Source organism: Notamacropus eugenii, chromosome 1, assembly GCF_028372415.1.
Source record: "Notamacropus eugenii isolate mMacEug1 chromosome 1, mMacEug1.pri_v2, whole genome shotgun sequence".
Taxonomy (NCBI): domain Eukaryota; kingdom Metazoa; phylum Chordata; class Mammalia; order Diprotodontia; family Macropodidae; genus Notamacropus; species Notamacropus eugenii.
Window position 1 is genome coordinate 221,571,623 of NC_092872.1, and position 26,067 is coordinate 221,597,689.

The window sequence follows — 26,067 nt, forward strand, 5'->3', positions numbered from 1 at the left end:
GGGTCAATTTTGTTGTACCACCAATTAAGATGAAATTAAAGCAATTATTAGGAGTTATTTTGCCTAATTATATACCAATAAAACAGACAATTTAAGTGAAACATATAAATAATTACAAATAATTACAAAAACATAAATTGCCCTGGTTAACAGAAGAGGAAATCAAATACTTAAATAACCCTAATTTAGAAAAAGAAATCACACAAGCCATAAATGAGCTAAGAAAAGAATCACAGGGACCAAAAAGATTTACAAATGAAATCTATGAAACATTGAAAGAACAACTAATTTCAATATATACAGACTATTTGAAAAAAACAAACAAACAGGTAAAGAAGGAGTCCTACTCAATTTTTTCTATGATACAAATACCATTCTGATTTCTAAACTAGGGAGAGCAAAATAGAAAAAGAAAATTATAGATCAATTTTCCTAACACATACTAATGCAAAAATCTTGAATAAAACACTAAGAAGGAAATTACAGCAATATATCATAAAGATCATATACTATCACCAGGCAGGATTTATACCAGGAATGCAGGGCTTTCAATATTAGAAAAATGATATACATAATTGACCGTATCAATAACAAAATCCACCAAAATCATGATTATATTAAAAGTGGCAGAAAAGGCTTCTGACAAAATACAACAGCTATTCCTATTAAAAATACTAAAAAAGCATAGGAATAAATAGCGTCTTTCTTAAAATGATAAGTAGTAGCAATCTCAAGTAAACAGCTCTAGAAACCTTCCCATTAAGCAGCAAGGATGTCCATTATCAACATTATTATTCAATATTATACTAGAAATGCTAGCTATAGCAATAAGGTAAGAAAAAGAAATTGAGGGAATAAGAATAAGCAATGAGGAAACAAGATATCATTCTTTGCAGATGATAAGACAGTATACTTAAAGAACCCTAGGGAGTCAACTGAAAAATAGTTGAACTAACAACTCTAGCGAAGGTATTGGATATAAAATAAACCCACATAAAGTTTAAGCATTATAATGGCAAAACGGAATTCTAACAACTCTCTAGATGCAAATGAACCTGTAACGCACTTCATTCTCAAAATCCCTGATATTCTTCAAGATTTAACTCAAGTGCAAGCTTTACATGGAGCCTTTTTTGATTCCCCTGGTAGCTACTATCCTCCATTCCATAAACATCTTATATCATTTGGCATGTTATAGATAAGATATATATCTATATCTATAGACATATACATGTTGTTTTCCCTACTAGGATTTAAGCTCTTGGAAGGTCAAGGACTATTTCATTTTTGTTTTGATACCTGGCACACAAAAAGCACTTAATAAATGTTTGATAAATATTTTTTAAATTTAATTTATTTGTTTTCAGTTTTCAACAATCACTTCCATAAGTCTTAAATTTTCTCCCTTTCCTCCCCTCTCCAAGATGGCATGCAATTTTATATGTATTCTACACATACATTTTTATTAAACACATTTTCACATTAGTCATGTTGCATAGAAAAATTGAAATGGGAGAACTATGAGAAAAAAACAAAACATAACATAACACAAGGGAAAACAGTCTGTTTCATTTTGTGTTCCGATTCCATAGTTCTTTCTCTGGATATGGATGGTATTTTGCCTCAAGAGTCCTTTCGGAATGTTTTAGGTCTTTGCATTGAGGTGAAAGGCTCAGTCTTTGATAAATACTTTTTAAATTGGGGAGAAGTAAATCAAATATTTTTCACATTCATGGGAAGGAGACTGACTCTTAAGAGATAAGAGGAAATTACAAAAAATAATTAAGTAATTTTGGTTTCATAAAATTGAAAAGCTTTGGCAGGAACAAAATAAATATACCTTAAAAAAAGGGGGAATTAGTTATAAAAATGTCTTTGTATCCAGTTTAGTCAGTTTTGTTATCCAAGATATACAGACAACAAAATATATAAGATGAAAAGCTAATCCCTGATGGATATGGTGTCTAAACATAACGACAAATTGTTTTCAAAAAAAGAATTGAAACTTATTAATAATCATATGAAAAATGTTCCAAATCATATTAAGACATACAAACCAATGTTTTATCTTACATCCAGCAAGCTGGCAGACAACAAAATGAATATTCAGTGTTGAAGGCAATGTAGAAAAAAAAGGCACATTAACATATTGTTAATGGAGCTGTGAATTAGTATAACATTTCTGGATAGTGATTTAGATTTCTATAAATAAAGTTGTTAAAAATACCCATACCTTTTGACCAAAAATTCAACCTGCTAGGCATATATACAACAAGAGAATACTGACAAAAAGGAGTCACCATATATACTAAAATATATAAAGCAGTACTTTTGTAGCAATTAAAAAAGTAGAACAAAGTAGATGCCCATTAATTAGGATATGGCTAAAGAAACTGTGGTATATGAATATTATGACATATTACTGTGAGGTAAGAAATGATCAATATAATGAATATTCATACTTCCAGAGAATCATGGAAAGAATTACTTAAAGGAAAGTAAAACAAAAAAAGATAAATAACCATGTAAAAATAAAGTGAATATTACAAAAAATATGAATGACCCCAAAGAATGACAAGAAGATACCTTACTCAGCTCTTTTGAAGAGGTGAGGGATTCTTTACTACCTATTTCTTTTTAAAAAACTATTATAAGGAAAGTTTCTGAGGAGGGGAACGGAGAATGATACAAGGGGAAATTTAGGCAAGGCAAAACCAAAATATATCAATAAAAATTTGTTTTGAAAAATGCTCATCAACTGACAGCACCTTTACTGTTATGTACTTTATATATGTAAAGTAATGGGACTCAACTGGTGACATTCTGGCAACATTATGGGTAATTGTAATACAGTGAACAAATCAAGTCAAAAAGCACTTATTAAGCACCATTTATGTGCCAGGCACTGGGCTAAGTGCTGGATACATGACCAAACTTCTGTCAGTGATTATAAAAGATAAAAAGTTACATACTTGAGGCCACAAATAAGTATGTATGAGTGAGGTACCACAGAGAGAAAAGCTAACATGGGCTAGGGTAACAAGTCAAGATCAGGGACTAGGAAATACAATGGGAATGAAAGGTAAAAGTAAAAAGGCACTGAAAGGAAAAAAACTTTATAGAATAACTATTAAGGGATAAGCAATTTACCCAAGGCTCATAATTAGAGTATCCCTATCTCAAATTTTCCATTAATGGTCTATAAGAAAAGAAATAAGAATAAATCGTTTTTGGAATAACTACATGAATTTTGAAGAATAAAGGATGCTTCTGAATTAACATATAAATATAAAACAAATCACCTGACTAGACAAATAGTACAATAATATCATAGACATGACTTAATTTTCATTCACTCATATTTAAAAATATAAAATCAGCAATTTTATCTCACAGTCCCAAAGAAATGAGTGTAAATGCATTCCTGGCGTATACAAATATGATTGGATAAACTGAATTGTACCTGAACTGTTTTGCTTCCTGTAAAAACTTATTTCTTTGAAGTATGAATATTAAATGCTACTAAAAAAAGAAATTTTGCACACACAAAAAATGAAAACACAAATAAGTCCAATGTTTACCTTGGTACTCTCTTCCAAATCCTTGGTGTTCAAAAGTGCATGATTAATTCGAAAAACTATCCAGTCAAAAAGGGCACTATATAAAGATTTTGCCATGGAGTTCCTCACAGTCACAGCCTATTAAAGAAAAAAAAAAATTACAAGGGAAATTGGAATTGAGGAAAATGCGTTTTATACATCTTAACAGGTGATATTTATATTATTTTTGAATGAATCAAAATTCATTTAAAAGCACCTCACTGTGGGCCAGATAGGCACAACGCTGGGCACTGAAGTACCTGCCATCAAGGGGGCTTACATTCTATCAAGAGAGATAACAATTGCTCATTACAAGTATACAAAATAACTGCAAGTTAATTTGAGTGAAAGGTTCTAAGATACAGAAGAAATGAGGAAAGCAATCATAAAAAAGAGAGTGCTTAAGCTGAAAGTAGAAGAATATAAGAGTCAGAAAGGGGGGGGTTTGCCGAAACAAACCCAGGGGGGCTTTATGAACACAATGAGAAAACACTTTTCACACAAATAAAGACAGATGTAAACAACTGCAGAATTACTAATTGCTCATGGGTAGGCCAAAGCAATATGATAAAAATGACAATTTTACCTAAGTTTGTTTCCTTATTCAGTGTTTTACTCATCAAACTACCAAAGATTTATTTTATAGAGCTAGAAAGAATAATAAAATTCACCTGGAAGAACAAAAGGTGAGAATATCAAGGGAATAAATGAAAAGATGTGATGAAAGGCAGTCTAGCTTACAATACTTCAAATTATGTTACAAAATGTTAATCATCAAAACATTATACTAAGAAACAGAGTGGTAGATCACTGGAATACATTAGATTCATAGTACACAGCAGTAAATGACCATAGTAATTTAGTGTTTGATAAATCCAAGATCCAAGTGTTTGGGGTAACTGATAAAAACTGCTGAAAAAACTGGAAAGTACTTTGGCAGAAACTAGGCAGAGACCAACATTTCACATCATATACCTTGCAAGATAAGCTCAAAATGTAGAAAGAATTTAGACATAAGAGGTGATATTGTACATAAATGAGGGGAACATGGAAAAATGCACCTGCCAGATCTGCGGGTAAGGAAAGAATTTAATGACAAAATGAGATAAAGAGGATGATGGGAAGTAAAATGGATAATTTTGATTACATAAAATTAAAAAGCTTTTGCACAAACAAACCTAATGCTGCCAAAATTAGAAGAAAACAGCAAATTGGGAAAAAAATTTACAGCAAGTATCTCTGACAAAGGTCTCACTTCTCAAATATATCGAGAACTGAGTCAAATTTACAAAAATACAAGCCATTCCCTAGTTGATAAATGGTCAAATGATATGAACAGGCAGTTTTTAGAAAAAGAAGTCAAAACTAGCAGTAAATCACTACTGAATAGAAAAATGCAAATTAAAACAATTCTGAGGTATCACCTCACAACTATCAGATTTGCTAACATGACAGAAAAGAAAAATGACAAACGCTGGAGGGGAGGTGGGAAAATTGGGACACTAATGCACTGTTGGTTGAATTGTGAACTAGTCCAACCATTCTGGAAAAGAATTTGGAACTATAAAACTGTGTCCTTTGACCCAGCAATACCAACTACTATGTCTATATCTCAAAGAGATCAAAGTAAAGGGAAAAGAAACCATTTGTACAAAAATATTTATAGCAGTTCTTTTTGTGGTGGCAAAAAATTAGAAATTAAGGGAATGTCCATCACCTGGGGAATGGCTCCACAAGTTGTGGTACATGACTGTAGTGAAATATTATTGTACTATAAGAAATGACAAATGTGATGTTTTTAGAAAAATCTGAGAAGACTTATATGAACTTGTGCAAAGTGAAGTGAACAGAAACAGGAAAATGCTGTACACAGTAACAGAAATATTATAAAGAAGATCAACTGTGAAACTGTGAAAGACTTAGCTACTCCAATCAAGACAATGGTTCAAGACAATTCCAAAGGGCTTATATTAAAATGAAAAATGCTATCTACTTCCAGGCCAAAAACCGATGAACTGAATGCAGACTGAAGCACATTTTTTAAATTTTCTCTATTCTGGGCTTTGTTTTTTTGGCTTTTATCTATTGCAACGTGACTAATACACATTTTACATGATGTCACATGTATAATCAATATCAAATCACTTGTCTTCTCAAAGAGGAGGGAGATTATTTGGAATTCAATGTTAAAAAAAATTATATATATATAATTGGGAAATATTTAGCAAAGTAAATAAAATATTTAAAAAGTGACATAATCTTGTAAAAAAAAAGTGGATGGGGCACTCCAGGACCTGGAGACAACCACTGTAAAGCATGGAGAAAAAAGAAGGCATATTGTGTGAATAATAGCAAGGTTGGTTTGGTTGGACTGCAGAACACATATAAGGCATAAGATTTCAAAGGGTTTTGAATTTCTAAGAAAATAGTTTGCATTTTATTCTAAAGGCAATTGTCACTAAAGTAAACTCAGTAGAAGGACATGGTCATATTTACGGTTTCAGGAAAATCAGCTCCGTGTACAATGGACACAAAAAGTACAAACCTAGGTGACTGGAAGCATGATGGTGTACTAGATGGAAATAGGAAAGGTAATATGCCCAAATAGCTACAAAAATGTGCACAGCCTTTGACACAGCGATATCACTTCTAGGGCTGTATCCCAAAGAGATCATAAAAATGTGAAAAGGTTCCACATGTACAAAAATAATTATAGCAGCTCTATTTATGGTGGCCAAGAACTGGAAATTGAGGGGATATCCATCAACTGGGGAATGACTAAACAAGTTGTGCCATATGAACGTAATGCAATATTACTATGATATAAGAAATGATGAACAGGCAGACTTCAGAAAAACCTGGAAAGACTTATATGAACTGATGCTGAGTGAAATGAGCAGAACCAGGAGAAGATTATACACAGTGTTAGAGTGTAAGGGCTGTTTCTGATAGACTCAGCCCTTCACAGCAATGCAAGGACATTCCGAAAGGATTCGATGCAAAATGCCATCCATATCCAGAGAAAGAACTATGGAATTGGAATTCAGACTGAAGCATAATATTTTTTCTTGTGTTATGTTTTATTTTTTCTCATGATTTCTCCCATTCATTTTAATTCTTCTATGCAACATGACTAATGTGAAAATTTGTTTAATAAGGATGTATGTGTAGAATCCATATAAGTTTGCATGCCATCCTGGGAAGGGAGGGGAGAGGAAGGGGAAGCAAATTTAAAACTTATGGAAATGACTGTTGAAAACTGAAAACAAATAAACTAATTAAACTTTTAAAAAGAAATAGGAAAGTTAAGAAGAGTGAGAATTAGAGAAAAGCTAGGTAGCATAATGGGTAGTGTTGGGCCTGGGATCAGAAAGACTTGAGTTCAAATCTGGCCTCAGACACTAATCCTGCGTGCCTCAGTTTCCTCATCTGTAAATTGAGCTAGCGAAAGAAATGGCAAACCACTCCAGAATCACTGCCAAGAAAACCCCAAATAAGGTCACCAAGACTTGGACATGAACGAAATGACTAAACAACAACAAATAAAAAAGAAAAATTTTCATTTCAAAATTAGTAGGATTCATTTTCCTCAATGGAAACCGTATCTCTTAAGTCCTCTGTATATAATCTATTACCATTCAATTCAATCAATAGCAAATGTTCTAAGAAAAACAGATGATTTTTGCAGCAGACCATGATACAAAAACACAGGAATTTCTCTTTTGGCTGCAATGTACTCTTGAAACTTAAAATATCACACCAATGACAAGATGACATTGGGCTGGCTAAGGTCATATAAGAAACTGGAAACTAACAGGTTCTAGTAAGTCAGAGTATCTTTAAGTGGAGACTCAATGACAAGGTGGACATCTGTCATCTGATAACAAGCAAAGTTAAATTCTGAGACATTTGGTTACCAGGTTAGCGACAGGATAATTCTTCTGGTCCTGTAACTTTTGAATACCATAAAATGGCAATGATCTGCTTTAGTAGAGGGAACACCAACAATGATAAAATTGCGTATCCTTAAAGTACTGAAGAAAAATCACCTTGAAAAATTGATCATCAGAAAGTAAAGCACATTTTTTCTTACAAAAATGTTAATAGTAAGAATTGTGTTCCCAATTAAAAAAAAAATATTTGCATTCCTGACAATGAGGAAATTGTTCAGCACTTTCAATTACCCCAAGCTTATCTGAGGATATTTGATATGTCAATTTTGTTTTTCATGGTGGAAATGAAGAAATTTATTTCATTGCTCAATCATTTCTTGATAATCATACTTATGTTGCTCATGTTTCTCTTGCTTAAAGTGTTTGCTGTCTGAAAGCTCTGCTCAACTGCTTCTTTGCTATTTTTTTTCAATTAGGCAAGCACTTTTTTTTAGTTTTTAATTTAAAAAAGAAAATTATTCATTTTTAGTTTTCAGCATTCACTTCCATGGGTCTTCTGAGAATATAAAATTAATTGTTTTCTATACCTTAAAGTATTAAGCTATATTACTATTGTTACTGCTTTTACTACCTTCAACAGCAATTCTCAAACTTTCTGTTCCTTAACCCTCACTCTTAAAAATTGAGAAATTCCCAAAGAGCTTTTGTTTATGTGGGTTATCTCACACTGACTGCATTAGAAGCACCTCAGAATCATTATGAAAATAGTTTAGCCCTCACAGACCTGCTAAAAGAGTCTTGGGATCCACTGAGTACCCAGACCACACTTTGAGAGCCACTGTACTAGAGGAAGTGAATTAAGTAATAGGAACATTTCTCTTAAAAATGGAATAAGAGATTTCAGGTAAATGATAACAAGGTTGACCAAGCCTGCACAAAGACACACAAAAAAACAAATTAGTGGAGTTGTTTTGAGAGTGTGCAAACTAAGTGAATACATATGCTGCTATCTGGGATTTCAAAATGGAAATCTTAGAAATATGAAATGATATTTAGACAAAACTATCAAAGGCTTGTAAGATTACTCAGAAGTCTACTACCTATACCTGATCAATATTTTCTTTAAGAAAAGAATCAGAAAGTTCTGGACAAGGTGAGAACCAAACTGCATTGCATAAAATTAAATTTGTTTCATCCTGAAAAGAAATGACTGCTTATTGATCTAGGAGTCATTTCAGAATTGGCTGAGCTTAATCAGGTCATTAACTGATTAGAAAAATTCCAAAAGCACCAAATTGAGAGATAAGGATGAGAATAAGACACTGTAAAAAATTACAATAACTCCAACCCAACCTACTTTAAAAAGTTAATGAAAAAAAAGAAATAGGTAAAAGTTCAAACATTACCTGAAATTATCACTACTGTTTACAGAATTTTAATCACTATAAAGCATTCACCCAAACTTGATCTATTTGTCAAGTAGTAGGCAAAGGCAACACTGGTGTAGAGTGTAAGTTCACTTATAAAATACAAGGAAGATGGAAGATTATGAACAGTTTTTACTAAAGGAGAGTCTAAAAAAGCTGTAAGGAGCAGGAACGAAGCCTGCAGAAAAATTGGTGTGAGGTCGAACTACATCAAATAAACCTATAATCATCTACAGATGAAATAGAAGCAAGTCATTAAGACACAAAATGGAACATACTGTGCTTCAGATTCATTTGAAAAACCACATTTATATTTTAATGCTTCAGTACCTGATGTGCTATATGAGGAAGATGAAATGGCACTAAAAAGATAAATTTTGGAAGAACAGCTAAAGTCAAATATACTCAGAAGAAAGCCATGACAAAGCAAAAATAAATTCAAACGCACTTGGTTCAACTCTAAAGAAGAGACCTAAAGCAAGAAGAGTATAAAAGAACAGAAAAAATTATAGAAAGTTAACACTTCAAGATCATGATCAAGATGGTTATCAGAAACTACTAGTTGGGCCTTCTGATGCCAAAATGACAGAGTAAAGAATGAATTTCCATGAGCCCTCCAAAACTCCCCTCAAAACAGCCTTGACAATGCCTCAGAACCAATTCTGGAGTGGGAAACAACTTACCAGTTCATCAGGAAAGGTCTGTCTCACTAGTGAGGGAGGGGAGTCTGGGAAATAAGCAGCAGCTGTATGCCACAAAGCAAGGGGCCTATAAGTGGAATACAAGCCCCAGGGCAATCTACCAGTAAGGCCTCAACCTCATGTAAGCCAGCAGCCCTAGAGGCAAGCCAGTAGTCCCAAACTACTAGCATAGTGGGGCCTAACACCTTTCCTTCCAACCCTATTGCTGATTAGTAGTGAAACCCCACCCCCAGGGCCACTCATCAGCAAGACCCCCACCCTCAGCGCAGGTCAGCAGCCAGGCCCCCCTGGGGATGAAATGCAAGTCAGTGACCAGACCCTATTCTGATTGCAGATCAAGAGAAAGGCCCTGCCACCACTATAAGCCAGAAGGGAGGGCCCTCTTCAGTTTAAATCAGCAGCTAGACCCTGAGGCCCAATGAAAGCCAGCACCAAGGCCCTGAACCCTGCACAAGAAACATGGGACAGTGAAGGAGCAGAGCCGAACTCCTGCACAAAAGCATGGTCACAAAATAAGTAGGAAAAAAGGTAAAACAAAAAAAGAACTTGATCCTGGTAAGTTACTGCCGAGGATGATCAAGGTGCAAATTTAGAGGAGGACAACAGTGTCTACATGTGAAATTTCAAAAAAAAGAAAAAAAAATGGTCTCAGGCGCAAAAAGAACTCCGAGAGGACCTCAAAAGGGCTTAAAATAAGCAAAAAGAAAAAAGAAAAAAAAATTAGAAGAAAAACTTGGAAAAGAAATAAAAGTAATGTAAGAGCCAATAGCATGGTAAAAGAAATAAAAAATGGAAAAAGATATATAAGAATTCACAGAAGAAAATAACTCCTTAAAAAATTGACCTGGCAAATGGAAAAGGGGGTACAAAAGCTCACTGAAGAATATAATGCCTTAAAAATTATAGTTGAGCAAGAGGAAGCTAATGACTCCATGAGACTTAAAGAAATGATAAAATAAAATCAAAAGAATAAAGAAAGGGAGAAAATGTGAAATTCCTCACTGGACAAACAACTAACCTGGAAAAAAGATCCAGGACAGGTAATTTAAAAATTATTGGATTACCTGAAATCCATGATCAAAAAAAGGGCCCAGACATCATATTTCAAGAAATTACCAAGGAAAACTGCCTTGATATCCTAGAATCAGGGGATAAAATAGAAATGGAAAAGATTCTATCAATTATTTCCTAAAAGAGATCCCAAAATGAAAACTCCCAGGAATATTACAGCCAAATTCTAAAGGTTCCTGCAACCAGCTACAAAGAAACAATTCAAATATTATGGAGCACAGTCAGGATAACACAAGATTTAGCGGCTTCTACGTCAAAGGTCTGGAGGGCTTGGATTATGATATTCCAGAAATCAAAGGACCATAATCAAGAATAATCTATTCAGAGCCAAGATGGTGAAGCAGAAGGACAGATCTGCTCTAGCTCTCCCTGGCCCCCAAAGCCCATAAAATATCTGTAAAAAATGACTCTAAACAAATTTTAGAGCAGCAGAAGCCACAAAACGACAGAGTGAAAGGGTTAGGGTCCACAGGAAGGTTCTATCATGCCAGGCTCATAGCAGAGTGCAGCCCAGGTTGGGCCATGCGGCAAGGACAGGACTGGAGCAGGCTTCAGGGCGCAGAATTATGAGTAGCAGCTGTAGTGCCCAGATTTCTCAACTCATAAACACCAAAGACAGCTTCAAATGTAAGTGAGAAAGCTCTTTCACCTGGGTGAGAGGGGAACATGGTCTGGCCCCAGCCTCAGCCCCAGGGTGGCAGCAACCACTGCCACAGCAGCATCCACTTTTGGAGCCCTTGGCCTAAAGACCCTGGGGGAATCAAGTAGCTGATGTGAGTCTCAGTCCTGAGTGGTAGTCCTGGGGTGAGGAGGAGTTCTGGCTTGGTAGAGACGCTGGAGAGGGAATCCTACTCACAGATCCTGGGCAGAAAAGAGGACTTGTGGTTTCTCCCAGAACAGAGTGCAAGCCAGAAGAGGAGTAAACTCTTCTCCTTTGATTGTGCCACCTTGGAGGAACTGAAAACCTACAAGTCCCTAAAGTATACCCTCCACTTGACAAAGGACTCAACAGTCAAGTAACTGGCTGGGAAAATGTACAAAAAAGGGAAAAAAATAAGACTATAGAAGTCTTGGTACTTTCTTGGTGAAAAGGTATTTTCTTCCATCCCTTCAGATGAGGAAGAACAAAGCATACCATCAGAGGAAGATATAAAAGTCAAAGCTTCTACATCCAAACCCTCCAAAAAAAAAAAATAATAATGCAATGGTCTCAGGCCATGGAAGAGCTCAAAAAGGATTCTGAAAATCAAGTAAGAGAGGTAGAGGAAAAATTGGGAAGAGAAATGAGAGTGATGCAAGAAAATCATGAAAAGCAAGTCAACAGCTTGCTAAAGTAGAACCCAAAAAATGCTGAAGAAAAAGACACCTTTAAAAATAGACTAACTCAAATTGCAAAAGAGGTCCAAAAAGCCAACGAGGAGAAGAATGCTTTAAAAAGCTGAATTGGCCAAATGGAAAAGGAAGTTCAAAAGCTTACTGGAGAAAATAGGTCTTTAAAAATTAGAATGAAGCATATGGAAGCTAATGACTTTATGAGAAATCAAGAAATTATTAAACAAAACCAAAAGAATGAAACAATAGAAGACAAAGTGAAATATTTCACTGGAAAAACAATTGATCTGGAAAACAGATCCAGGAGAGATAATTTAAAAATTATTGGTCTACCTGAAAACCATGATCACAAAAAGAGTCTAGACATCATCTTCTAAGAAATTATCAACAAAAACTGCCCTGCTATTCTAGACCCAGAGGGTAAAATGGGAATGGAAAGAATTCACCGATCACTTCCTGAAAGAGCTCTCAAAAGAAAAACTCCTAGGGATATTGTAACCAAATTCCAGAGTTCCCAGGTCAAGAAGAAAATATTGTAACCAGCCAGAAAGAAACAAAGTATTGTAGAAATGCAATCAGGATAACACAGGGTTTAGCAGCTTCTACATTAAGGGATCAAAGGGCTTAGAATATGATATTCCAGAGGTCAAAGGAGATAGGATTAAAACCAAGAATTACCTACCCAGCAAATCTGAGTATAATACTTGAGTGGAAAAAATGGAATTTCAATGAAATAGAGAAGTTCCAAGCATTCTTGGTGAAAAGACCAGAGCTGAATAGAAAATTTTACTTTCAAATACAACAATCAAGAGAAACATGAAAAGGTAAATAGGAAAGAGAAGCATTAAGAAACTCATTAAAGTTGAACTATTTGCATTCCTATATGGAAAGATGTTATTTTTAACTCATGAAATCTTTTTTCAGTATTAGGGTAGTTAGAGGGAATATATATATGTAGGTATGTATGTGTACATTATATGCATATATACATACACATATACATGTATATATATAGACAGAGGACACAGGGTGAACTGAATATGAAGGGAGAATACCTAAAAAATAAAATTTACTATTGAATGGAATGTACTAGGAATAAGAGAAAGGGAGAGGTAGAATGTAGCAAATCATGTCACATACAAGAGGGAAGAAAGCTTCTACAATGGTGAAGAGGTGGAGGATGAAAGAAAATAATTGAGCCTTACTCTCCTGGGCTTTGGCTTAAGGAGGGAATAACGCACTCAATTGGATATGGAAATCTATTTTACTCTGCAGGAAGGCAAGGGGGAAGAGTGTAGGAGAGGGAAGATAACAAATAGAAGAGACAACAAATTGGGGAAAGGGATAATCAGAAGCAAACGGGATTTTGGGAGGACAGGTCATGGGAGAAAATGGAATAAATGAAGGGCAAGACAGGATAGAGGGATATGTGGTTAGTCTTTTACAACATAAATATTGTGGAAGTCCTTCGCATAGTTACACATGTATGACCTATATGGAATTGCTTGTTTTCTCAATGAAAGTGGGTAGGGAGAGAGGGAGAGAACATGGAACTTGAGGCTTTGAGAATGAATGTTAAAAATTGTTTTAGCATGCAACTGAAAATTAAGCTATACAGGCAATGGAGTACAGAAATCTATTTTGCCCTACAGGAAAACAGAGGGGAAGGAGGATGGGAGAAGGGGGGGAGGGGTAATAGAAGGGAGGACAGACTAGAGGAAGGGGTGAATGGGGTGCAATGCTGTCCTGGGGTGGGGGGTGGGAAGAGATGGGGAGAAAATTGTGAATTCAAATTCTTGTGGAAGTGAATGTTAAGAACTGAAAAATAAATTATATATTAAAAACAAAAAGAATAATCTATCCAGCAAAACTGAGTATGATCCTTCATGGAGAAAAGAGGATGTTTAAAGAAATACAGGACTTTTAAAAGATCAGAGCCAAATTAAAAAAATAAAACAAAACAGATCTTCAAATACAAGACTCAAGAGAAATATAAAAAGGTAAAAAAGAAATAAGAAAGAGAAAATACAAAAGATTCAATGCAGATTAACTATCTATATTCTTATATGGCAAGATTATATTTTTAACTTTTAAGAATTTTATCACTATATTAGCAATTAGAAGGAGCATATGCATAGACAGAGAAATGTAGGTGTGAGATGACTATAATGTGATGATATTAAAAAAAATAAGATGCAAGAAAAAAGACTGCATTGGGAGAAGAAGGGAAGAAGGGGGAGAAAGAATGGAGAAAATTATATCACACCGAAAAACATGTAAAAGTTACAGTGGAGGGGAAAATGGCAGGGGTGGGGTGAAGGTGTTGTGGGCAATGCCTGAATCTGAATCTTACTCTCACTCTCATCAGAACTGGCTCAAAGAAGAATAATGTATACACTCAGTTAGATAGAGAATTCTATTTTAGCCTATAAGGAAGTAAAAAGAAACTAGGATTAAGAGAAGGGGCTGGAGCAGGATTGCTAGAAGGGAGGACAGACTGGGGGAGGTGGTAATCAGAAGTAAAACACTTGTGAGGAGGAACATGGTAAAAGGTAAGAGAGAGAGAAAAGGACAAATCAGGGAAAAACAGAATGCAGGAAAATATGGGATGAATGGAAGCAGACAGCAGAATGGATTAAAAACCAGATTCCTACAATATGTTGTTTACAAGAAATATATCTGAAGCACAGAGACACAAAGAGTAAAAGTAAAGGGACCAGGTGGGTGTCATGATCTGTATCACTAGAGAGAGTGGCCACGCTGATGGGATCACAGATTCAATGAATGCTCTTGCTAACGACAGAAAATAAATTAAAGATGACTAAAATTATGTAACAAACACCAAGATTTTTTCTTTTTGGTCCAGACCTGTGATTTCATGGCTGTCAGTGTCTCTCAATGAGGAAGCTCCCTCTACTGTTTAGACTTGACGTGCCTTGGCTAGGCTTCCTATTACATGGCCAGCTCCTCTCTCCACTATGTCAAAAGCCTCTTCCTCTTCAAGGTACCCAGACACAAAAATGAAATATCTCTAGAATCACTTAGGATTTATATAAGGAACCATGAGATCCTTCCAGCCTCTCTGAATACTGTTCTCTCCCCTACTCCACAATCCAGCCAAATCAGCCTGCTGGAGCAGAATGTTATGTGTCAATGGAAGTTAAAAAAGCAGAGGTAGCAATCATGATCTGAGACAAAGCAAAAGCAAAAATAGATGTAATGAAAAGAGATAAGGAAGCAAACTATATCTTTCTAAAGGAACATACACTATGACCAGATGTGATTTATAGCAGGAATGCAGGACTAATTCAATATTAGGAAAATTACAAACATAATTGATCATATCGATAACAAAACCAAAGAAATTATACAATTACCTCAATGGATTCAGAAAAAAACCTTTGACAAAATACAACAAGCACTGTATGTAAGATGGATTTTAGTGTAAGTAAAGTGGATTTTTGTTATTCTTTTTAAGACACTAGTTCCCAGGATCCATGGCCATAACAATCTCTAGTTCCCAAGTTTGATACCTGGAAAAATCTCTACCACGCGTGAGTATTATATTGATATATAATATAAAAATTTGTGCTTAAAGTTGTAAATATTGACTCCAACTGCACAGTAAGATATAATGATGTTAATGTAAACTTGTGAGGTTATTGCTGGCAAATTGCATTCTTTGCCTATTACTTAAGCAAATAGCCACTGGTCAGTAAGTGGGAAATAAGAATGCACAAGGGGAATGTGCATATGTACTTGCCTCAACCAGCCTTCATTGAGGTTTAGGAGGGGAATGCACAAGCTGGAATGCTGTGCATGCCTTGATTGGCCCCCATCAAGGCTTGGGGGGATTTGTTAATGTGTGCTAGTCTCAACTGGTCCTCACTGAGACTTAGGGGACCTGTAGGAGTTGGAACTTCTATTCTCACCTACCCCAGGAACAGTAATTAGGGGATGCTGAAGGAGTTGTTACTCCTATTATCAGCAAAGCCTTTGAGAAGACTAGAATACAGTAAAAATTAACCCCTTATTATATCTCCAATTCTGTCTTCCTGTTTGCCCAGATCAAGAACGAACCTGCTAGAGCACCAGGCTAGAAGCTGTCCCACCTGACATTCATTCCTATTAATAATAGTAGAGAAGATAAGAATAAATGAAGCTTACCTTAAAATAAGTAATATTTATCTAAAAACATTAGCAAGTATTATCTAAAATGGGAAAGACTAGAAGTCTTTCCAATAAAATCAGTGGTAAATCAATACAGGTTGCAGTACATGGCATCCTTGATATTCTTATGACCATTATCATTCAATACTGTATCAGAAATGCTAGCTATATTGGGGGCAGAGTAGAAAGACGCACATACACTAGTTCTTCCCCCACAGCCAATAAAATACCTGTAAAGAAAGGCTCTCAACAAATTCTAGAGCAGCAGAAGCCACAGAACAATGGAGTGGAAGAGATTTCCAGCCCAGGGTGAACAGAAAGGCCAACAGGAAAGGTCTGTTGCACCAGAGACAGAGCAGAGCCCAGCCCACCGTTGACCAGGCAGCACAGCTCCAGGAGGAGGACACGATCAGGACTCAGAGGTGGAATCCCCAGTGGTAGTAGCAGCGGTTTGCAGAACCCTCAACTCACAAGTGCCAAAGGTCTTTGAGAGGGTTTTTTTTTCAGCTGGCTGAGAAGGGAGCAAGGTCTTCCCATAGCTTGGGCCTCAGGTGGCCCGTGAGGCCGCATTGGGCAGCAGCAGCTCCCACAGCAGCCTGCATCCATTGTTGGATGGTAAAACCCCTGGGGGCACTGAGCAGCTGATCCTTACCTCAGCCCTGTGTGCCCTCACCTAATGCTCCTGGAGGAATTGAGCAGCGTATCTGAATCTTAGCCCCCAGTGCTGGCTTGGTAGAACTGGAGGCCAGATGGTTGTGGAGAGGAAACTTACAGATTCCAGGCACAAAAGTTTCTGGTTGCTCCCAGACCAGTGTACACACTTCGTTGTGCCACCTTGGAGGAACTGAGATCTTACAGATCCCCACAGTTATACCCTACTCTTGACAAAACACCCAAAATTCAAGTAAGGTTGAGAAAACACCCAGAAAGGGAAAAAAAATAAGACCATAAAAGGTTACTTTCTCGGTAAACAGATAGATATCTTCTCCCAAGATAATTAGTAATTAGAATGCTTGGCACTTTAGGTGGGGGGAGAGGACAGATGGGGAGAAAATTTGGAACTCAAAATTTTGTGGAAATGAATGTTGAAAACTTAAAATAAATAAATTTTAAAAAATAAAATAAAATAAAAAAAGAAATGCCAGCTACAGCAATAAGAGAGGAAAAACAAATGAAGGAATTATAACAGACAACGAAAAAACAAAACTACTACTATTTGCAAATGATATGATGGTATACTTAGAGAGTCTTTAGAGAAACTACTAAAAAACTACTTGAAATAATTAACAACTTTAGCAAAGTTGCAGGACACAAAGTAAGTCCACATAAATCATCAATATTTCTATATATCACCAATAAACTCCAGCAGCAAGAAGTAGAGAATTTTCATTTAAAATAACTGTAAATAATAGGAAATACTTGGGCCTCTACCTGCCAAGACACAGGAACTATATGAACACAATATCAAAATACCTTAGATATAAAGGATGATACTGTAAGCAAATGAGGAGAGCATGGAATAGTTTACCTGTCAGATCTATTGATAAGGGAAGAATTCAGGACCAAACAAGATACAGAGAGCATTACGAAATGTAAAAGGGATCACTTTGATTATATAAAATTGGAAAAGTTTTACACAAACAAAACCAAAGCAAGCAAAATTAGAAGGAAAGCAGAAAACTGGGGGAAAAGCTTACATCAAGCTTCTCTGATAAAGTCCTTGTTTCTCAAATGTATAAAGAACTCAGTAAAATTTATAAGAATACAATCATTCCCCAATTGACAAATGGTCAAAGGATATGAACAGGCAGTTTTCAGACAAAAAAAAAAAAGCTTTCTCTAGTCATATGAAAAAAAGCTCTAAATCATTTGATTTAGAGAAATGTAAATTAAAACAACTCTCAGGTACCCCCCACACTTATCAGATTGACTAATATGATAAAAAAGGAAAATGATAAATGTTGGAGGGGTCATGGGAAAATTGGGACACTGTTGATGGAGCTGTGAACTGATTTCAACCATTCTGGAGGGCAATTTGGAGCTATACCCAAAGGGCTACAAAAACTGTGCATACTCTTTGATGCAGTAATAGGTCTATATCTCAAAGAGAGTTTTTTAAATGGAAAGGGACCTATCTGTAGAAAAATATTTATAGTAGCTCTTTTTGTGGTCTCTAATAACTGGAAATAGAGGAGATGTAAATCAGCTGGGGAATGGCTGTACAGGTTGTGGTACATGATTGTAATCAATATTATTGTGCTATAAGAAATGTCAAGCAGAATGATTTCAGAAAAACATGGAAAGACATATATGAACTGATACAAAGTCAAGTGACCAGAACCAGAAGAACATCATACATACACAGAAACAACAATACTGTATGAGGAACTGTGAATGATTTGGCTACTCTCGGCAATTAAATGATTCAAGACAATCCCAAAAGACTCATGATGAAAAATGCTATCTGTCTCCATAGAAAGAATTGATGTTGTCTGACTGTAGGCTGAAGTATACTACTTTTCACTTTCTTTCTTGTTTTTTTTGTCTTATAAAAAATGACTAATATAGAAATATTTCACATGACTGCACACGTATAACATATCAGATTGTTTACCATCTTAGGGAAGGGGAAGGGAAGGAAAAAATTTGGAACTCAAAACTTTTTTAAAAAGAGAATGTTAAAATTGTTTTTAAATGTAATTGGTGGGAAAATAAAATATTATTTTTAAAAAAGGAAAAATAAGGAAACTACTAGTTAAATGATCACACCAAAAAAGGAAATAAGTCCATTCTGTACCAAGTAGAATCTTAGTGGGGAAAGCAGAACATTCTTAACTCTAGTTTTCTCTCATGGTCTGGGAAAGGAATGTTTTCACAAAAGTACTCAGGAAGTGTTAAGGAAGTAGTCTCCTATTCACTTGCTTGGAACAGAGTGTTACATGGACATCTGAAAAAGCAAGAAAACTGAAATAAATATTTTTTAACAGCATACACTTAAAAATGACTCTAAAGATGGCTGAATTTGTGAAGTGATTATTTGAGAAAAGAGCTCAAAAAACCAAAGATGCAATTATTATATACCATGTTACCTCATAATTTATTTGCTTTATTTATTTATTTTTCAGGAATGGCCTAAAGTCAAAAAAAACTTCAAAAAATGAAAAAGAATACAATCTGAAAACTACAGATTAGTGACTGAGAAAATGTTAGAACAGACCATTAAAGTGATAGTCAACATTTAAAAAGTAATTATAAAAGGCCAGCATAGCTCATGGCCAAACTAAAATTATTTCCTGTCTTGACAGGACTACTAAACTTATAAATCAGGGGAAAGTGGGCAGATATAGTTTACCTGAATTTCAAGAAAATATTCTGACAAAACATCTCAAACTATTACAATGGACAAGAACAAGAAATATGAGAGGATGATAAAGTTAAATGGCCTCAGAACTGGTCATCAATAGTTCACTGTCAATTTGGCTGGGGTTGCCCATTAAGGATCTGTGCTTGACCTTGGGCTAACATTTTTACCAATGAGTTGAAAATATGCATGTTTGTCTAGCTAGGATGTCTATCAACTCACAGATAATACAAAACCGGGAACAATAATTCATGCACTGAGTGAAAGTATAAAGATCTAAAGAAGATCTTGTTAGGCTCAAGCACTTAATCTAATAACAATTAGAGGAACGTCAAATTTTATAGTAAGATTCATAAAATCAACTCACAAGTACAAGATAGGGAGAGCTCAATGAAATAGTTTTTACTGAGCACCTGTCATGCATAAAAATGTGTAGGAAGTGCAAACACATAAGTCCAAAGCTAAATTCACATTGTTTAGTCATTGGCCAATTGATGGCATCTATTTTGTTTCTTTATTACCATACAATGCACTGCTTGGGTATATCTAAGACCTTTCTGTCTTTGAACTCCTTTGGGTATATTCCTAGTAGGTCAAAGGATATGGGAGTTTTATTCACTTTTTTAAAAAATTGCATAATTCTAAATTGTTTTCCAGAATGGCTGAACCAACTCAAACTTTCACCAATATCCTACTAATGTACTTCTTTGCAGCTCCTCTAACACTATTTTCCATCGATTCTCTTTGTCAATCTGTGGGTAGGAGGTAAAACTTCAGAATTGTTTTGATCTTAATTCTTATGTATATAAAGCATTTTTTTCTATAGTTGTTAATAGTCTGCAACTCTTTTTTGGAGAGATGGTTTGGTCATATCCGTTTACCCATCATCCACTGGGAAATGATTCTTAGTTTTACACACTTATATTAGCTATGTGAATTATCAGATCTTGACCAAAATTTATATTAGCTATGTGAATTATCAGATCTTGACCTAAGATATGGGTAGCAAAGTTTCCTTCTTATTCTACAGTACCCCTAGTCATTTTAGCTGCATTGATTTCAGACACACAAAAGCTTTTCATTTGGGCATTATCAAAATGATCTATTTTACCTTTTCTAATCATCTCTGTTTGTTTCACAATTCTCCCACAATGATAGCTAGAAAAGGTACCTAAATCTTGTTCTCCTCTGATTTATTTATAATGTCAAATAGTAAGAATGCATATCTTTTTTAGAGTTTGCCATGATATAAGGTACGTAATACATGCCTAAACCAAATTTCTGCCAGAGTGATGAATAGTTCTCAGTTCTTGTTGAACAGGGATTTCTTCCAAAAGTAATGGTTCTTCAAGTAGCTAACAATCTATAGGGGAAATATGTGAAATACATAAAATGCAGAATATGAAACAATACGAAGAGGGGGAAAAGCATCCACAAATAGTAAGTTGTAAAGAGGAAGAGGTACCTGATATAAACCTTGAAGGAAGATAAAGATTTTAAGAAAGCTACTCACTGAAGCTGCTCTGTCCAGAACTCTCATCTCCTAAATCCATACACCCTCAACTCTTCACTCTCCCTCATTTCATATATTTAGTTGGCAAATCCTGTCAATCCCAACTCTACAATTTCAGTTGCATTTACCCCTGAGTGACAACCCCTCCCTCTCCCAGTCCATCCTTCACACTGCAGATAAATTGCTATTTCTAAAGTATGCACATAACCAAATCATTTCTCTATTCCTTAAACTGAAGAGAGTCCACACTGCCTCTAGGATCAAAGATTTACAAACCTCTCTATTTGGCAGTTAATCATCACAATCTGGAACCAACCTACCTTTCCAAATTTCTTTCATGATTCCCTCCTTCACTCACTCCATGGTCTATCTAAACTGACCTTCTTGTTGCCCATACACAACATTCTGTCTACTATCAAAATGCCTGTGCATAGACTGATCCTCATGCCTGTAATGAATTCCCTCCTAATCTTGATTTCTCTCAATCCTAGCTTCCTTCAAAATTCCAGTTCCAAGTACCATGACCTTTAAGCACCCTTCCCTTAACACTACCTTCTATTTATTTTAACAGGTACTGTATTGCCAAGGCAATATTCACAGCATCAAAGACGACTATGAATATGCTGACATAGCTCTGAATCACAAAGTATAACAGACTCTCCAAATAGAAGGCAGAAGGAAACATTTATTCAGACATTAGAAAGCCAATTCCCAACACCAGAAAGCCAAATCCATCATAGCAACCAAGAAGTCAATACACATTAGCACTGCAGGGGACAAAGTCATTCCTAAGCCTTCCCCCCCGCCCCCACTGGGGTCTTCCCACAAACAAACACTCAGGAGCCTAGCTGTGCCTGCTTACCTAAGTCTTCTCTTACCTCTGCCCTAACTGCTCTCATCAACTTCCTTCCAGTTCTACTCCATCCTTCCTGTTCTACCCATTCAGCAAGCTCCTCCTACCACATCTGATTTGGCTCCCATGTGATTTAAGCAGGTCACATGGGCCTATTAATGAATGGAAAAGATCTTCCCATTTAAATTACCATTACAGGTACACATTTCCCTCTGAAGAAAAGGAGATTCTTGAGGGCAGACTCTTTTTTAATTCTGTATTGCCAGTGTTCATCACAGTGATTAGTTCATTAGAGGCACTTAATAAGATTCCTGATTGATGAAAACATGAAAAGAAATCAAGCAAGTTTTCACAAATTATTTTCCACAGCAGATCAAATCCTTTGATCTAATCAAAGTCATTAACTTTTATGAGATGTTTTGCTGATTTAAAAAAACCAAATCAATGACATTATGCAATCTTAGCAATAACAAGAACTGACATTTATAAGGCACAAAGCATTTTAAACCATCATATCACGTGATCCACACAAGAACTCTATTATCTCCATTGTGAAAAGGGGAAACTGAAGACAAAAAAAATCTAAATGATTTTTTTACATTGATAGAGATGATGTTTAAGTGTCTGACAAAGAATTCAAGGCCACTTTTCTTCTCTGAAAGTCCAGTATAATAACACTGTCTCTAAATACAGTATAAGGAAGCCTTAAAGATAATCCTCCTATAAGATACTTCCCATGTATATTTTAACACTGGAGAACAATGGTGTCAAAATCAAATAGAAAGAGACCCCTGCATGTTAAATACTGACTTTAAAAACCACAAATTAACATTATTTTTGTTCTATGGTATTTTTATTCATTTTGTTAAACATTTCCCAATTATTCCTTAATCTGGTTTGGGCTGTACATGGCCTACAGGAAATGAGTTTGACATCTTTGTTGTATAATAGTTCTTGTCAGATGCAAGAAATCCTTGGGAGATGAAAAACAGGAACACATGCGCTCCAAAGTTGTAACCCTCGTATCTTGAAGGATGCTTTACACAAAGTACAAATGCATGAGAAATATTCTGATGGTGAGACACTCTAATATATAGATAACACTGTACTGATTGTGTACAGAAGAATAAAGGAGACTCTCATAGAGGTCCAAGGCCACGTAAAAGGGATTGACCTAGAACCAAACAGTTTAAATATATCAATTATCAAAATTAAGATATGTAATTCTATGGAGTACTCAGAGAACTATACAACAGATAAAGAATTATAATACAGGAATGGGTTGAGAACTGACCTGGTAGAAGAAATGAGGATTACAGATCCATCCACATGATCAAAGGATTTCATAATAAAGATCCAAATGCATGGTTCAAAATACATACAAAAAATAAAGTCAAGTTTTCATTTCAGAACAGCCAATATAAAAGTACCCTAAAGTAACCTAATAGATCACTCTCTTAGAGGCAATGATACAAGTGACAATGGCAACAGCCCTAGGTCTCTGGAACCTAATGTGATAAAGAATTTCATCTATTTCAAACTATAGGTAAATTACTACTTGAAATTCAGCAATTAATAAAAGAAGGTTTTTGGAGGCAGACAGGTGGCTCAGTGGATAGAACTCTAGGCCTAGAGTCCGGAAGATCTGAGTTCAAATCCAGCCTCAGATACTCACTAGCTTTGTGACCTTGGGCATATCACTTCACCTCTGTTTGCCTTACTCCACTGTAGAAGGAAATGGCAAACCACTACAATATCTTTGCCAAGAAAACCTCATGGACTGTACTGGTGTGCTATGGTCCTTCGAGTCACAAAAAGTCTCAACAACAATTTCATAAAAAGCCAAGCGCAAAACTGAAAATATTTAAGGGAATGAGTTGGACTGATTTAAATAAATACAAGATGCTTCCTGACACAAAAATCTATCATCAAAAATAATATCAATATTCCTATGAAGATGTTACATGGTTATAAATCATGGAAAATTATGGATAGAAATAGGTTACATAGAATTACCAATGAAGTAACACTCAAATAATAAGAGTGATTAATATCAGTGGAGTCACCAAATTGAATTTTAACACCACTAAAATTTCAAGTTTTTCCATATGACAAAGTGTAAATGGCAATGAAGAAAAAAAATGAAAAGAAAATCTGGATTAGTTAGATGAAATACATACACAGAGGAGGGTTAGTGGCTAGAGGTGAAAATTCCGAGTATCACTAGGGATTAATTCTCATGGTGTATCTGATAGAAGGGAAGATGTTAAAAATGTGGAAAAACTTTGAACCTTTAGGCCATCACCAAAAAAAAAAGTGACAGAGTATCAGTAATTTCTGATCTATAGAATTACTTTCCCATTCTTACAAAATCTTTATAAAAACAATCAACACATACATAAAAAGCAACCTTGATGAAGGAATAAGAAGCAAAAAAATCATGCTTCACAGATTCCAGATTTCATAGGTCTAGAAAGACCATATTTCATTTCTGCAGTTGAAAAGTATAGAGAATATAAGGTAACAGCGTGCCTGCTGTCTGATATAAAAGAGTATCTGATCTGTGAAAATGACATCTTAAAAGCTCTTTCAAAAAGAAGTCACTCATGGAGACATTGGAGATGTTAAAAAACATTTGTTTCCTTGAGAGGGATGATTTTGTTCAGTTAGTCTATTGTTGCTAATATCAAATGAAAAAAATTTTGTAAAAAACATTGCAGATAGCCAAAGGTGTTTCTCACTATTCTGAGAGTTGACCAGTGATAAGCCCAAATGATGGTAAGTTGTCCTCTTTGCAAATACTATTGTCTGGAATGCATCAAGACTTCAAACCTCCACAATCAGACCAATAATCTCTTAAAAGTGTACAGCTTAACTAAATAAGAAAAAGAATGAAAACTGCTTTCTGTCCAAACAATGATACACAATTGGATACACAAACCAAAGAGTCAGTTTATGAGAACATATGTCTGAAAACAACATTGCAAAAGGATAATGAGTTAGGTCCAGAGTAGAACAGAAGCAATGGAACAGGCTGACTATTTTTTGGGTAAGTGCAAAATGTTTTCAACAACCCTAAACTTCAACTTGAAACAAATACCTGTCTTTTAAAGAATATTCTCTTTATGTTATATATCTATAAACCATGAACTACAACAGTCTCCAAAGAATTAGTTACAGATTACTCTAAGTACCACAAAAGAGGCTAATGGTAGACATGAGCAGGCAGAGCATATTACAAACCAAAAAGTGGAGAGAAGAAATGATGGATAGGATGGCAAACAAAACATGACCAGAAAAAAAGACAGCCTGGTCACTGAGCAGGAGATCAATATAAATGAGACAGTCCATGCTACAAACAAAGCAAGGGCCAGTCCATGTGTTTAATTGGTACAACACAATATCAAAAGATCAAGGAAGATTTCTAGTATTTTGAGTGAACCAACTATGCAAGACTGATCAGAAGACACCGACGATAGACTCACAGGAAATATGATATGCATTACTGAAGGAATAACCAACCATAATGATGATACTATAAGCTACAGAAATAAATTTTTAAATGCTGATATTATCCTCATAACCACTAACTACATTAATCATATTAACCACATCAAGATATTACAGAGGATAGAAATAAAACTTTTAAATATTCAGATGTTGGTTGAAAAGAAAACCAATACATACCTCTGCCTGTTTGTATGGTAAAATAAGCTTCTCGCCCACAGTCACAGTCTTCCTGGTAACCAGGGCTTCAAATAGCATCTCTTCTTTCACCTAATGCAAACAAAACCCAGAATATTTATTTTAAATGTTTGGCAGATGCAAAATTATTGACTGAAATCACTAAAAATCCATTTTTTCTTATGAATAGAAAAATATTTTCAAAAAATAACATGTATATGCACATAGTAATATGAGAGGTTGCATGATATAAAGGTTAAAAGCACTGGTCTTAGGATCAGGAAGACAAATTCAAGTCCTTCATCCAACATACACTGGGTCAAGTCACAGAAACTCTTTGTGCCACATTTAACTCTCTAAGGCTACGGAGCAGATATGGTCCTGTATTATTAGGGGGCAATTCCTTGTCAGACATTCCCTCTATCATTGAGATTACTAATGTATAGGTGTCTTTCCCTATATA

At 35.3% G+C, this 26,067-nt stretch overlaps 1 protein-coding gene across 12 annotated transcripts in view; it reads right to left on the reverse strand.

The window, feature by feature from the left end:
* MYO9A (myosin IXA) overlaps positions 1-26,067 on the reverse strand; it is a 342,794-nt gene that overhangs the window by 169,669 nt on the left and 147,058 nt on the right. For all 12 annotated transcript variants that reach the window (XM_072627891.1, XM_072627917.1, XM_072627911.1 and 9 more), the window contains 2 exons: positions 25,608-25,697; positions 3,582-3,698 (listed from right to left, as the gene is read on the reverse strand). In XM_072627891.1, coding sequence (XP_072483992.1) covers positions 3,582-3,698; positions 25,608-25,697 — 207 coding nt within the window. The remainder of the gene's footprint in view (positions 1-3,581; positions 3,699-25,607; positions 25,698-26,067) is intronic.